This window comes from Pan troglodytes, chromosome 17, assembly GCF_028858775.2.
Source record: "Pan troglodytes isolate AG18354 chromosome 17, NHGRI_mPanTro3-v2.0_pri, whole genome shotgun sequence".
Lineage (NCBI taxonomy): Eukaryota > Metazoa > Chordata > Mammalia > Primates > Hominidae > Pan > Pan troglodytes.
In genome coordinates, this window is record NC_072415.2 from 90,031,041 (window position 1) to 90,045,202 (window position 14,162).

At 57.7% G+C, this 14,162-nt stretch overlaps 1 protein-coding gene across 13 annotated transcripts in view; it reads right to left on the bottom strand.

Annotated features, from left to right (window-relative positions):
• The window catches only part of SLC66A2 (solute carrier family 66 member 2), a 47,582-nt gene that overhangs the window by 8,629 nt on the left and 24,791 nt on the right, over positions 1–14,162 (bottom strand). For 9 of the 13 annotated variants that reach the window (XR_008540693.2, XR_008540692.2, XM_054671883.2 and 6 more), the window contains one exon: positions 8,419–8,635. The exons of the other annotated variants lie outside the window; for them this stretch is intronic. Coding sequence is in view for 7 of the 9 variants with exons in the window: in XM_054671883.2 (XP_054527858.1) it covers positions 8,419–8,635 (217 nt within the window). In the remaining 2 variants the exon portion in view is untranslated. The remainder of the gene's footprint in view (positions 1–8,418; positions 8,636–14,162) is intronic. 13 annotated transcript variants of the gene reach the window in all.

A 14,162-nucleotide genomic window follows, 5' to 3' on the forward strand; every position in this document is an offset into this window, starting at 1 on the left:
AACTTGGAATGCCCCTGGCTGCCAGGTGTGGCAGGGGAAGGGCTCAGAGGCTCACTGCAGCACCCACACCACGGCCTCGGGTGGGGACAAGTGGGAAGGTGATGCCTGAGCCCAGCCCCCAGGAAGGAGGAGCAGAGCCTGGAACAGCCTGGGCTGCTTTGCTGTCTGGAGGGAAATCGGGGGTCGGGGCCACTCCTGAGGCCCCAGCCACACAGGCAGAGCCCAGGCCCATTCGGAGCCCACCCTAGGAGGGGGCTGGTTAGCCCTGAGGGGCCAGTGGGGGCCTGGACATCTTTCCGTCCCCTTCCCTGCTGACGCCTCCAACACACAGAACCCCAGGGAGCCAGGCAGGCCAGGAGGCAGGCGGCCGGCCCACTCCCCGTGAGGATTCCGCAGTGGCAGAGCTCAGGTCTGCACACACCAACAAAGACAGAGGGCTCCAGAGTTCCAGCTGGGACACAGCCCTGGTCAGACGGGGGCCAGCAGGACGTGCAGCTGAAGCCTGATCCCAGGACCACCTGTCCCTGTCCCCAGGTCACCGCCCGGCTCCCTCACTGTTAGCGTCCCCGGGGCCCTGACGCACAGGTGGCAGCTGCAGGCACGGAGCCATCACTGGGCTGGGCTCTGCTGGCTGCGGGGACATTCCAGCTGCCAGGACGCTCTGTCAGAGAAGATGGCTCCACCACCATGGCACGGGGACTGGAATCCCAGCCACCCCCCACCCCCCTAGCTACATCATTTAGAGGGCAGGGGAGGGGACGGGAGCAGGGAGGGGACGCAGCAGGGAAGGGACAGGAGCAGGGAGGAGACAGGAGCAGGGAGGAGACAGGAGCAGGGAGGCGACGGGAGCAGAGAGGGGACATGACCAGGGAGGGGACAGGAGCAGAGAGGGGAAAGGAGCAGTGAGGAGACGGGAGCAGAGGGGAGGCAGCAGGGAGAGGACAGCAGCAGGGAGGGGATGGAGCAGGAAGGGGACAGGAGCAGGGAGGGGAACAGTAGCAGGAGGAGATGGCAGCAGGGAGGGGACAGGAGCAGGAAGGGGACAGGAGTGGGGGGGACGGGAGCAGGGAGGGAGTGGGAGCAGGGAGGGGATGGCAGCAGGGAGGGGACGGCAGCAGGGAGGGGACAGCAGCAGCGAGGGGACGGGAGCAGGGAGGGGACGGAAAACAGGCTGGCAGCTCTGCAAATTATGAAACAGGGTGACATCCAACCGGCGATTCCACCCCCAGGTAGAAGGGAAAACTACGTCCACATAAAAACTCGTTCATGAGTGTCCATCACATGTAACAGCATAAACGTTAAACAACCAAATGTCCCTCAGCTGAAGAACGGAAGAGCAAACGTGGCAAATCTATGGAAGGAACATTTTTCAACCACAAAAAGGAAAGAAACGCTGACCCCTTCTGCAGCATGGATGAACCCTGAGAATACGAAGTGCAGGGAAAGACGCCAAGCACAAGGTCACATATCGCCAGGCCACGTATCGCCAGGCCACGTGTCACCAGGCACCACTGATGTGATGTGTCCTGAAAGGCAAGCCCATGGAGATGGGAAGTGGAGGAGTGGCAGCGGGGGTGAGGAGGCTGGGGCGGTGGGAATGACTGCCAGTGGCCGCGGGGTTGCTTCCTGGGGTGCGGAAAATGTTCTGGAATGAGACCGTGGTGCTGGCTTGGCAGCCCCGTGAGTATGCTGTGATGTGAGTCACATCTCAGGCGGGTCACACTTTGTAATGTTCCAGAGCCTCCGCCGAACCCTCCTGTCACATGGGTCAGCCTGCGTGCACCGAGCTTGCTTCCTGTTAACCCAGGCGTCCTGTGCAGCACTCACTCCACTCAGAACCACAGGGGCCTGCTCTGCATCAAACGCATAAGGAAAGGCACGGTGGGTGAGGGGGGGTTCTGAGTGTCATGAAGACGTGGCCCCAGGGGAGACATGCCACATGCCCAGAGGCTGAGGACCCACACAGCCTGCTCTAGAGTTTGGGTAAGAGCTCGGCTTCTGGATCCAGCCCATGTCCTGGCTGGACAGGGGCAGCCCCAAGGGGTGAGGACTGCCGTAGTTCAAATCCTCTCCTTGTGGGGCGGCCTGAGCCTCAGCTTCACCTGCTGCAGGCACCGTGCCACACCTGCCTGGTCACCCATCCTCACTCGGCCACGGTGGTCACACACTGTTGGGGTCCACACAGGCACCTGCCCAGGCTCTTCCACAGCCACGGTGTCTGTATTCCGCATTTCAGGCTCCTCCCCATCTGTCAACACCAACGCACCCCCGCTGCCCTCATCATCTACACCCACCTCACCCTCCAATCCTTGTCAGGGAACAGTCTTCAAATCCAGTAAAAACTGGAGGAAGAGGAATGCAAACACTCTCAGAAAATCCGCCCTTCGGAGCCTGCTGTGTTAATTAGCAAAGCTGTTTCTGAAGCTTTATCACATCTCATTACTGGTTCAGAAACTACAACCACGTAGTATTTTCTAAAGGGAAGTCACTGTTCAAAAATGCCTCCGGCAGTTGCTCCCAGGTGGAAACCGTGTGTGCATGGCTGTGTGTGTGTGTGTGCGCGCGTGTGCATGGAGGCAACTGTGCATGCCGGCCTGTGCACGTGTGTGCAAGTACACGAGACACAGGACTTTCCAGAAGCAGGGCTGCTACGAGATCAACTCGGGAATTCTTGAGTCACTTCCTATCAAACATCCTAGAGACCTTCGGTTTAATGTGGAGCTGAGGCTGTGGGTCCCAGGGAAGATTCCAGGCAGCATCTACGCCTCCCTCACCTAGGGCAGTGGCACTAGCAGGTCCCCAGAGAAAAGGAGCTGAAGTTCAGGCTGTCACGTTTCAGGCTCATGTCACCATTCGCCACCAAAGTCTTGATTGTTTGTTTTTTTACATGGAGTCTCACTCTGTTGCCCAGGCTGGAGTGCAGTGGCGCGATCTTGGCTCACTGCAACCTCCGCCCCCCAGGTTCAAGTGATTCTCCTGCCTCAGCTTCCTGAGTAGCTGGGATTACAGACGCCTGCCACTACACCTAGCTAATTTTTGCATTTTTAGTAGAGACGGGGTTTCACCATCTTGGCCAGGCTGGTCTTGAACTCCTAACCTTGTGATCCACCTGCCCTGGCCTCCCAAAGTGCTGGGATTACAGGCGTGAGCCACCGCGCCCAGCCCAAAGTCTTGGTTTTTTGGGTATCTGTTAAGTACGTGTGTGTGCACATTTTAAATACGTCATCTTAAACACGACCCTGGAGATTATACAGGAAGCACACATGATCTATCAAACCTGCGTTCAGAAACCACTACCCACAATGGCTTCAAGAATCACAACTCCTGACAGGGCTGGGGGTACCACGACGCCCCCATCAGGCAGATCGGAGCACAAAGGAACCTGAGACGTCTCTGACCTGCCTCCAGATGGGGGGTGGTCTGACAGCAGGAAGTGGGGGGTCACTCCAGCCCACCCCAAGGCTGCCGTGGCCCCGGAGGAACAGGCAGGTACCACAGGAGCACCCAGGAAGTGGCAAAGGGGAGAGACACCCCCTTGCCCAAGCTGCGTCTGGAGAGCGAGTGGAACCCAGGCCGGGGAGGGCTGAAGATCCACGGAGCGGTGGCCTGGACCCATGCGGAGAAGCCAGAAGACCACACAGCAAGGGGGGCAGAGGTGGGGACCCTGTGCCCCACAAGCTGCAGTGCCAAGGGAGGAAGGTGGGCAGGGCCCACAGGCCCAAGCAGACGGAGCTTCAGACGTGCAAGTGGAGCCGGCTCCAGACTCAGCCCTGCCCAGAGGGAGCCTCAGGAACAGCCCCCAGGTCGCCGGCCCTAGCCCTGCAGGCCCTGCCTTGCCCAGGCTGCCAGGTGGCGTCTCAGGTGGTGGAAGGCAGCTGCTGGGCCTCCAGAATTCACACTCGGCTGATGCTAAAACCCAGGGCCAAGGTGAAACGCGGCGTCAGAGCAGCAGAAATAAGGACGTGCGGCACAAAGGCTGGGCCTGGAGTGGTCTTGTTCCCTTTCCCGTTTAGTGAGAACCCTCCCAAAACCTTCCCTCACGCCATGCAGAGGCAACGTCCCCACAAGCAGACCCCAGACTTTGCCTGGCTGGCAGGCATGGGGTCAGGCTGGCTGTGTGTTCTAGCAGCAAACGCCTTCTGTGTTCCAGTGGGAAAACCGCCCAATGGTCACTCTTAAAAGCGCAGACTGGGCCTGGGGAGGGCTGAAGCTCCCCGCCGCAGGATGGCCGGCAGCACGGGCGGGGCCAGCCCCACCCCCTCCCCACCCCCCCAGGGCCAGGCCAGGGCCTCAGTGCACAGACTCTCCGGGGCGCTCATTACCATAACTACAACCACACACTCCATCACTCCGAGCCGACCCCACGCTGCTGCTCCTGGTCCCCCTTCCTGACGAGGATGCACAGGGTCTCAGCGGTCCCGCACTTGAAGCTGGCTGACCTCACTGCCTACTTCCTCCGCAGAGACTGCTCCATCTCCCTCAGCCTCAGGACTCCATCCAAGCCCTCACAACGTGCCAGCTGTGTGGGTCGCCCGTCTTCTGCCCGGCCCTCCCGGCAGGGACAGAGGCCAAGCCTCCTGTGGCCCGATGGGGAGATGGGGTGCCTGTGACATCCCGTCCCCAGCCACACCTGAGGTTTATAAAAGCAGAAGGAAGCCCAGGTGATCTCACAGGGGCTTGGCGCTCACCCAGGGAGCAGGGCAAACTCAGAGGTAGAACACCTGCACCTCCTGGAATCCCTGAGACACGTTCCAAGTTCCGCAGCCAAGGAGAAGAATGCAGGCAAAGGCCCATGACCCCGGCTCCCATCTCGCCCACACAGCACCCCCAATACTATTTTACATGTGTGTAAGTGTATCCGCATCCCACACACACGGGTTTTCATCCACGGTTCCAGGCTGCTAACTCCCACAGTGCTTCTGTACGCGCGGTGCTCCCGTACCCGTGGTGCTCCCATACCCACGGTGCTCCCGTACCCACAGTGCTCCCGTACCCACGGTGCTCTCATAGCCGCAGTGCTCCCGCACCCTCCCATACCCACGGTGCTCCCGTACCCGCAGTGCTCCCGTACCCGCAGCGCTCTTGTACCCGCGGCGCTCCCATACCCGTGGTGCTCCCATACCCACGGTGCTCTCATAGCCGCAGTGCTCCCGCACCCTCCCATACCCACGGTGCTCCCGCACCCACGGTGCTCCCGTACCCGCGGCGCTCCCGTACCCGTGGTGCTCCCATACCCGTGGTGCTCCCGTACCCACAGTGCTTCTGTAGCTCTTGTCATGACGTTGGGTGCTTTAGGCCTCAGAAAACAGAATCTCTCTGACCTTTTGCCCTCTGTTCACCTGCCCAGGCAGGACTCTAACCCTCATTCCAGAGAGGGTCCTGCCGACATCCTGGAGGAAGGAGCCTGCACAGAGGACAGAAGAATCTCAACAGACCCTGCTGGGTCCACGTCGCACCCTTAGGTCCAATCACATTTCAACACCGTTGTCCATCACGCCTATCCAATGAGGTCTCCCAAGTAGACAGGCTTTGGGAGGCTCCGGGGAGAGCTGAATTTGCGGGAGCCGGCAGGAGAGTGAACAGGAGCTCATCTGTGTGCCGGGAGGGCGACAGCCCCACTCCACGAGACCAAGCTCCTGCCTGGGGACCCCTCCACAGCTCCCTCTGTGTATCCCCTCACTCGGCGGTTTATGTCTGTCCTTTAAAATGCTCTTTGTAAAATATCAGTAACCATGTTTCCCAGAGCTCTGTGAGCCGCTCCAGCAAGCTGACAGAGCCCAAGGAGGGGTCATGGAACTCTAACATGGCCCAGAAGTTCCAGAGGCCCAGATTTGTGATGGGTGTCTAAGTGTGGGTGGCATCTGGCGCTGTCTCTGGGTCAGGACAACCGGCGGTGCCTGCCGCAGGACCGACTGCCTGCTCGGTGCTGGGGAGACACCTGCACACGGAAGTGTGTGTGCTGCTTGTGGTGAAGTGAGTGAGAACAGGAAAAGCACATCCAATGTGTTTCTTCCACACACAGACCCCCCTTCCACAGGCATTTCTGGAGCCTTCCCCGTGTGTGAGAAGAGCAGACCTCGGGGCCTAAGACAGGCCTGCCTGCAGGGCCGCCTCGGCCAGCATCTGGAAACTCGGGTTTGAAGAGGATTCCCACGTCCCCCCAGCCGACGGGGCAGCCCCTGGGCTGAGACCTTGAACAACATGCCTGCGCTGAACAGCAAAACCTGCTCCCCTGGAATCGAGAGCAACGGCTCCTGCCAAGCCTGGGGCCCCTGTGAGCAGCCCCCTCAGAGGCCTCGCCAGGCCAAGGCCACACACGGCCAGCTCCTTGTGAGGGGCCAGGAGGCCGGCATGTGGTGTCCGGATCCGCTAGACCCTCACCACGAGGCTGTGGTGATGCTCTGGAGGGCACAGGCCTGGCACCCAGGCACCTCCACAGATCTCCAGGTCGCAAGCTCAGCACGCGGGCACTGCCCACAGGATCTCCAGCTGTGGGGTGGCTGGGGACGCCACACTCCGCCGGACGAGGCCCACGTCCAGCCGGGGAGCCTACATACGATGCCCGCCCTGAGACCCACTTTCTCTCTGGGAGCATCCCTGCCTTTTGGGCCCCACACCGAAGCCCTCAGGGCTGCCACTGCCCAACCCAACAGTGAGGGAGCCTGTTCCAGCCATGGACACCCTCTCGGGCCTCCATGCACCCTCACCCGAGAAACCCCAGCAACCCCCCTGGTCTTGATTCACTGTAATCACACCAACCAGGGCAGCCCAATCCCCACCTGCACCCCACACCACACTCCAACCTGTACCTACCTCACACCATGCCAGCACCCCACACCTGGACCCATGCCCTACACCTCTACCTACAACCCACACCCATAACTGCAACCCACACCCCACACCCTAACCCATACCTACACCTCATACCCATGCCAGCACCCCACACCTGGACCCATGCCCCATATCTGTACCTACAGCCCACACCTGAACTCCATACCCCACACCCCAACCCATACCTACACTTCACATCTGTACCTACGTCCCACACCCATACCTACACCATACACCCGTAACTGCAACCCACACCTATAACCCTGACCTGTACCTACATTTCACCCCCTACCACCACCCCACACCTACGACAAGCCCTCCTACCTTTACCTCTCACGGGCAACTGAACCTACACACGACCCCCGGCCCTCACATCTCTGCCCACACACCAAACCTGCAAATACTCAGAGGTCTCTGAAAGCCCTCAAGAGAGTGCTGTGGCCCCTGGGTACCCGTTCTCCAACACAAAAACGCGTCAGCCCCTCTCTTCCAGGCTGTTTCCCACAAATAACAAATCCAAGAATAACATTCCCTCCAAATCACAGCCTCAGCATCTGTGTCGGAGACCAGACTCAAGCAAAGTGTGGGGGCTCGGGGTGTTCTCAGTGAAGAGTGGGCACCAGGGGGATCCCCAGTGAGGAGCGGGCACCGGGGGGGGTCCCCAGTGAGGAGCGGGCACCGGGGGGTTCCCAGTGAGGAGCGGGCACTGGGGGGGGTCCCCAGTGAGGAGCGGGCACCGGGGGGTCCCCAGTGAGGAGCGGGCACCGGGGGGGTCCCCAGTGAGGAGCGGGCACCGGGGGGTCCCCAGTGAGGAGCGGGCAGCGGGGGGGGTCCTCAGTGAGGAGCAGGCAGCGGGGGGGGTCCTCAGTGAGGAGCGGGCACCGGGGGGATTCTCAGTGAGGAGCGGGCCTGGGGGTCGAAAGTGTGAGGGACTAGAGTTTTCTGCCCCCGCCACAGCGAGCAGATCTGTTTTTATTACAATGCAGTTTCCATCCAGGACCTTGACTGAGCCCGTGGGCATCATGCTGCTCACGTTGTGCCCTACCTCTGGCGGTCACGGGGACGTCCAGGCACGCACTGGTGCAGGGCGCCCAGGCATGGTCTGTGGTTCCGAACGTCAGCCTGCCCAGCCTTCTACCACATACCTCAGAGGCCGGAGGCCGTGCTGGGGCCAGTGGGGAAAGACCGAGGACAGTGTCCAAGGCAGCCCCCAGACCACCTTCCCTGCCCCACCAGACCCGCCCTGACCCTGGGCCAGGCTGGCTGCCCTGCACTCCTCCTGCCCCGTCTGGCCAGGCACTCGGACATCCCTCCCACTGGAAGGTTCCGTCTCAACGGCCCTGAAGGAGCAGCTCCCAACCCCGTGCTGGGTCTCGGCTGCCCCTCATGCGGCCCACACAAGCTCATCTGCTCCAGCGCGAGGTCGAGGGGCCAAGGCCTATAAACCTGCTATTCTTTAACCGGCAGCTTCACAGGTCAACGTGGGAAATACACAGCCAGACACACAGGCGTTTGATTTTTACCAAATCTGCAGCCACGTGGTGCCTCTGGAGCAGTGGTGCTTCCGTGGCGGCATCCCCGGCCTACCTCATGCCCTCCGTGGACTGGTGGCGGTGGTTGCGGTAAAGCTGCGGCACACCCAGCATGGCTTCGGTCAGCACGGCCAGGAAGCCCAGGGTCTCCACAAACAGGGCGGAGTCAATGGACAGGTAGGTGATGTAGCCCGCCACACCCGTGAAGGCCAGGACGCACTGCACGTAGTCCGAGAAGCTGCTCCACTGCCAGAAGTGGTGGGGGTCGAAGTCTAGGGCGAGAGGGAGAAGCAGCCTCAGCACAGCTTAGGGTCCAGGTGAGGAGTCAAGGTCAGTGAGGAGAGACAGGAACCGAGGGAGATGTCAAGGTCAGTGGGGAGAGACGGAACCGAGTGAGAGGTCAAGGTCAGTGAGGAGAGACAGGAACCGAGGGAGAGGTCAAGGTCAGTGAGGAGAGACAGGAACCGAGGGAGAGGTCAAGCTCAGTGGGGAGAGACGGAACCAAGTGAGAGGTCAAGGTCAGTGAGGAGAGACAGGAACCGAGGGAGAGGTCAGGGTCAGAGGAGGAGAGACGAGAACTGAGGGAGAGGTCAAGGTCAGTGAGGAGAGACAGGAACCGAGGGAGAGGTCAGGGTCAGAGGAGGAGAGACGAGAACTGAGGAGAGGTCAAGGTCAGTGGGGAGAGATGGAACCAAGTGAGAAGTCAAGGTCACGGAGGAGAGTTGGGAACTAAGAGGTCAGGGTCAGTGACAAGAGATGGGAACCGAGCAAGAGCATGAGGGGCAGCCGAGGGTCAGAGGAGGAGAGACGGGAACCCAGGGAGAGGGCAGGGTCAGAGGAGGAGAGACGGGAACTTGGGAACAGAGTAAGAGGTCAGGGTCGGTGAGGAGAGATGGGAACTGAGCGAGAGGTCAAAGTCAGGGAGGAGCCATGTGTTCTTGATCATGCCCCCCTGAAGGAGCCTTGGTACAAATAATAACTCAACATAAAAGACGCTGACATCAGGCCAGGTGCAGTGGGCACCTACAGTCCCAGCTCTTCAGGGGCCAAGGAGGGAGGATCGCTTGAGCCCAGGAGTTGAGGCCAGCTTAGGCAACAAAGAGACACTTGTCTCTTTGGGAAAAAAAAAAAAAAAAGCTAAAATCCTTCAAATTAATCTTAATCTCTGAGAAGCCGTAGAGTGCAGGGAGTGCCCTGCACTGGATCTGACGCCTGGGTTAGGGGCGCAGCCCCCCTCGGGTTAACCACGGTCTCCTGTTCCTCAGATGTTACCAGGAAGAGACAGAGACCACTCCTAGGACATTCTGGGGATTCAACGAGTTGATCTTGAGTTCTACAACACGCCTCGGCCACGGTGCGGCTCAGTAAATCCGTACCATATCCCTCCTGCACGATGTCATTTGCTAGATGCCGTATTCTGTAGAAACCACACTCATAAGCACTCTCAGAAATTAGCAAATTAAAGGAGGCAGGTGGACATGTGCAGTCCAGGGGACACAGCGGCAGGGAAAAGGTGAACGGAGACAAACCTGCCAAGAAGCCTGCAAGGCCCGCACCTGACCTCTCCTTACAGCAGCAGGGCCAGGGCATGGGCTGCAGGGGTGGGGTGATGGGAGGCGGTGAGGTCGAGGGGGTTGGGGGTGCTGAGGGGTGAGGATAGAGGGATTGGGGGGGTTGGGGTGTGGTGAGGTTAGGGGGGCTTGGGGGCATCAGAGGGCAGAGAGGCCAGGGGTGTCAGGGGCTGGCTGCCTGTGGGGCTGGCAGTGCAGTAAGGGCAGGGGTGGCCAGGCTGTGCACCTTCTCCCCATCCCCTTGGACCCTAGATCTGTGCCTCTCTTCCTGCTCCACCCTCTCTCACTCTGAGTGAGACGCTGCTCGGCATCCGAGCTGGAAAGGGGCTGCACAGGAAGCAAGGCCAGAGGAAGGATGGGCATGGTATGCGGCACCCCCCAGAACGCAGCAGGGCGTGGGATCCTGTGTATTTCATGAAGAAGCCCAGCTGCAGTGAGGGGGGCTGAGCAGGATGGGCTATGGACAGGGGGGCTGTGGACGGTGAGGGGGTGGATGGGGGGGGCCGTGGACGGGTGAGTGGAGGACGGGGGGCCATGGACAGGCGGGTGGTGGACAGGTGGGTGGTGGATGGGTGGGTAGTGGATGCGCGGGTGGACGGACAGGCGGGGGGCTGTGAATGGGCAGACAGTGGACAGGCGGGCTATGGACAGGCGGGTGGTGGATGGGTGGATGGTGGACGGGCAGGCAGGGGGGCTGTGGACAGGTGGGTCATGCATGGGCAGGTGGTGGATGGGCAGGCTGTGCACGGGTGGGCTGCGGACACAGGACGCCAGGTGAGGGTTTAAGGGACTTGGGAAAACCAGGTCTAAGGTCCATCTCTGGGAGACCTATTTTAGTTTCCCCAGGAAGGAGTCAATTGGCAAATGACTAACAGAAAATCCTCACTAAACAGTTTCTGAGAGAAGAATGAACCTGGATGCTTACCTTATACCATATACGAAATTTAACTCAAAATGGATCAAAAACCTAAAAATAAGACCTGAAACTAAAACTCTCAGAAGAAAACATGAGGAAACACTTCAAGACATTGGATTTGTCAATGAATTTTTAGCTGTAAAACCAAAAGCACAGGCAACAAAAGAAGAATAAAAGATAAACTGGACTCCATCGAAATCTAAAACATGGCCAGGCGCAGTGGCTCACACCTGTCATCCCAGCACCTTGGGAGGTTGAGGTGGGAGAATCACTTGAGTCCAGGAGGTCTTGAACATCATGAGATTCCATCTTTACAAAAAAAAAATAAAAAATTAGCAGGGTGTGGTGGTGCGCACCTGTGATCCCAGCTACTTGGGAGGCTGAAGCAGGAGGATCCCTTGAGCCCAGGAGTTCAAGGCTGTAGTGAGCCATGGCTGTGCCACTGCACTGCAGCCTGGGTGACAGAGTGGGACCTGGTCTCAAAAAAAAAAAAAAAAAAAAAGGCACTGGCGAGCTTAACCGCACACCCCAAACACCCTCAATTCGTGCATTTACCACTCCTGGGCCGGCGGAGAGGCTCCCGAGGATGGCAGAGGGACAGCAGGGTGAGAGGCACGAGGCGAGGCAGCTGAGATGCGTGGGTGCAGGTGGGGGCAGATTTCCAAACAGAATGTGGCCTGGTGCACGGTGGAGTATTAGCCACAAAAAGGAAGAAAGGGCAGATTCATGCAACAACACGGATGGACCTTGAAACAGGACACCAAGTGACAGAAGCCAGACACGGGAACCACACGCTAATGAGTCTGTTCCCATGAAGTGTCCAGCACAGGCGAGCGCACAGACAGCAGACGAGCCGCCGTCGGGGCTGGGGGAAGGCGGAACTTGGGGAAAAGAAGGAAACTGGTTCGAAGGGGTTTCTTTGGGGCTGATGAAAGGCCCCCCAATGAGACGGTGGTGATGGCTGCACAACTCTGTAAATACACCAAAAACCACCGAACTGTGCACTTTTAAATGGTGATAAAATTGTGAATTTTATGTTATGTAAATTATATCTCTAATTTGAATGTTATGTAAATTATCTCTCTAATTTGAATGCATAACGAAATAGAAAATTTTAATGTATGTGACTTGTCTTATACCAAAAGATGCAGACATATCTACTTGTTTTATTAAAAAGTATCTACTTATTACTTATTAGTAAATACTTATCCAGCATTTTCTGATGCTGAAGTTGAAAATAGTTCCTTCAACTGCAAGTCTGGGAATTAAGGTGCTGTCATTTGTATCCAGAACAATTTGAAATAAATTTAGCAGCCATCTACCATTAGCTGTCAGCTCACATGTGCTGGGGAATCGGAGCAGGTGGCGGGGAGGAGCTGGGTAAGGAAAACGCTGGCTGAGGCTGACCTGGGGTGGCTCAGACAGCGGGAAATGAGATCTCTAAGTTCAGTCAGGAGAAGTCGGCGGACACGGGGGACACCTGGTGGGCATGGTGACTCCTGATCTGTCGGGTGGAAAAGAACATTTTCTGCACTTCTGAGAGATTCCTGTGTCAGGAGATTTTCATTGATAGTTTTTTAAATCCGCAAATAAGAGAGAGGCGCCTGGCAGTCCTCCCAGAAGAGCTGGCCCTATTCCGAGGGACCTGGGAGGGGAGGGCACCCCCCTTTCCAAAGCAGCCAGGCCCCCGCACTGCTGAGCCCGACAGAAATCCAAGAGGGCAGGTGGCTGTGGGAGAGGAGGGGCTCTGAGAACAAGAACAAAAGGGCAAGAACGCAATTAGGATGCACACCCGTGGTCACGCAAGGTGCCAACAGAACAGCTGACAGCCGGCAGTGCAGACTCACACGCCGTGACTTCCCGAGATGTGTTTCTAGAGAGCGGCACCAAAGATAAGGCTTGAAAACGAGGCATTCAATGCTGAACGAATGTTTCCAGGCTTGGGGGGCTCACCAGAGGCCCACCCTGGCATGCACTGAGCAGAGAACAGCTGATCCTCAGAAGCTTCCGTCGCACGGGCGTGGCTGCCCTCAACTCACAGACAGATCTCTTCCAGCACCCCCCATGGGGAGCCCTGTGGGAACAGACCAGCTCCAGTCCAACTGCTCCTGGATTAAAAAGCAATTTTACCACTTGGGGAATGTGCACCAGGAGACTGTCTCCTAATGGGTAAGGAAGATCCGATTTCTCATCAGGTCATGTTTTCACGTCTACAGGAGCACATGAGAGAGCCTGGTGTAAGAGGATCTGATGGCCAACGTGTCCTAGGCATTGGAGCAAGAGCAACTCCATTGTGAACAGGGGCTGGCTAAGACGAGGCTGAGGCCCGCTGAGCTGCGTCCCCAGACGGTCAGGCATTCTTAATCACAGGATGAGACAGGAGGTCGGCACAAGATACAGGTCATAAAGACCTTGCTGATAAAACAGCTTGCAGTAAAGAAGCCGGACAAAACCCACCAAAACCAAGACGGCCACAAGAGTGACCTCTGGTCGTCCTCACTGCTACACTCCCACCAGCACCGTGACAGTTTACAGATGCTATGGCAACATCAGGAAGTTACCCTATATGGTCTAAAAAGGGGAGGCATGAATAATCCACCCCTTGTTTAGCATATCATCAAGAAATAACCATAAAAATGGGCAACCAGCAGCCTTTGGGGCTGCTCTGCCTATGAAGTAGCCATTCTCTTATTCCTTTACTTCCCTAATAAACTTGCTTTCACTTTATGGATTCACCTCAAATTCTTTCTTGTGCGAGACCCAAGAGTCCTTTCCTGGGGTCTGGGTGGGGAGCCCTTTCCAGTAATAAACATGAGAGGGACAGAGAATGCCAGAGAGCTTCCTGTTGGGACTGGGACGGCTGGAGGGCATCACAGCACTGGTTTCGAACACTGAACGGAGAACTGCCATGCGACAAGAACCTGGGCACATCAGACCCCTGCAGGCACCCTCGGGACCCACAGATCGCACATTCGATGGGCGCTCACAGGACGTGAATGGCATCTCGGTAACGCCAAGCTCCACCCCAGAGCCACAGGGTGCCTTTCACCAGGCCACGGAGCCTCCTGGGCCACACTGCTCAGGGACATTCTGCAGGGGAGGAAATTGCTCTTTTTTTTTTTTTCATGATTCTTGTATGAATTCTAATTAAGAAACATTACATTCAGAATTATAGCACTCACAGTGATAGTTTTCAGAAGACTGTAACAGCTTCTTTGCTACTTAAGGGGTACAGACGGTGCAGCTGCTTACCTGAATGACTTCTTAAATAAGTGACTACCACCACTCTAATTTTCCTAGTTGTAGCTCTGT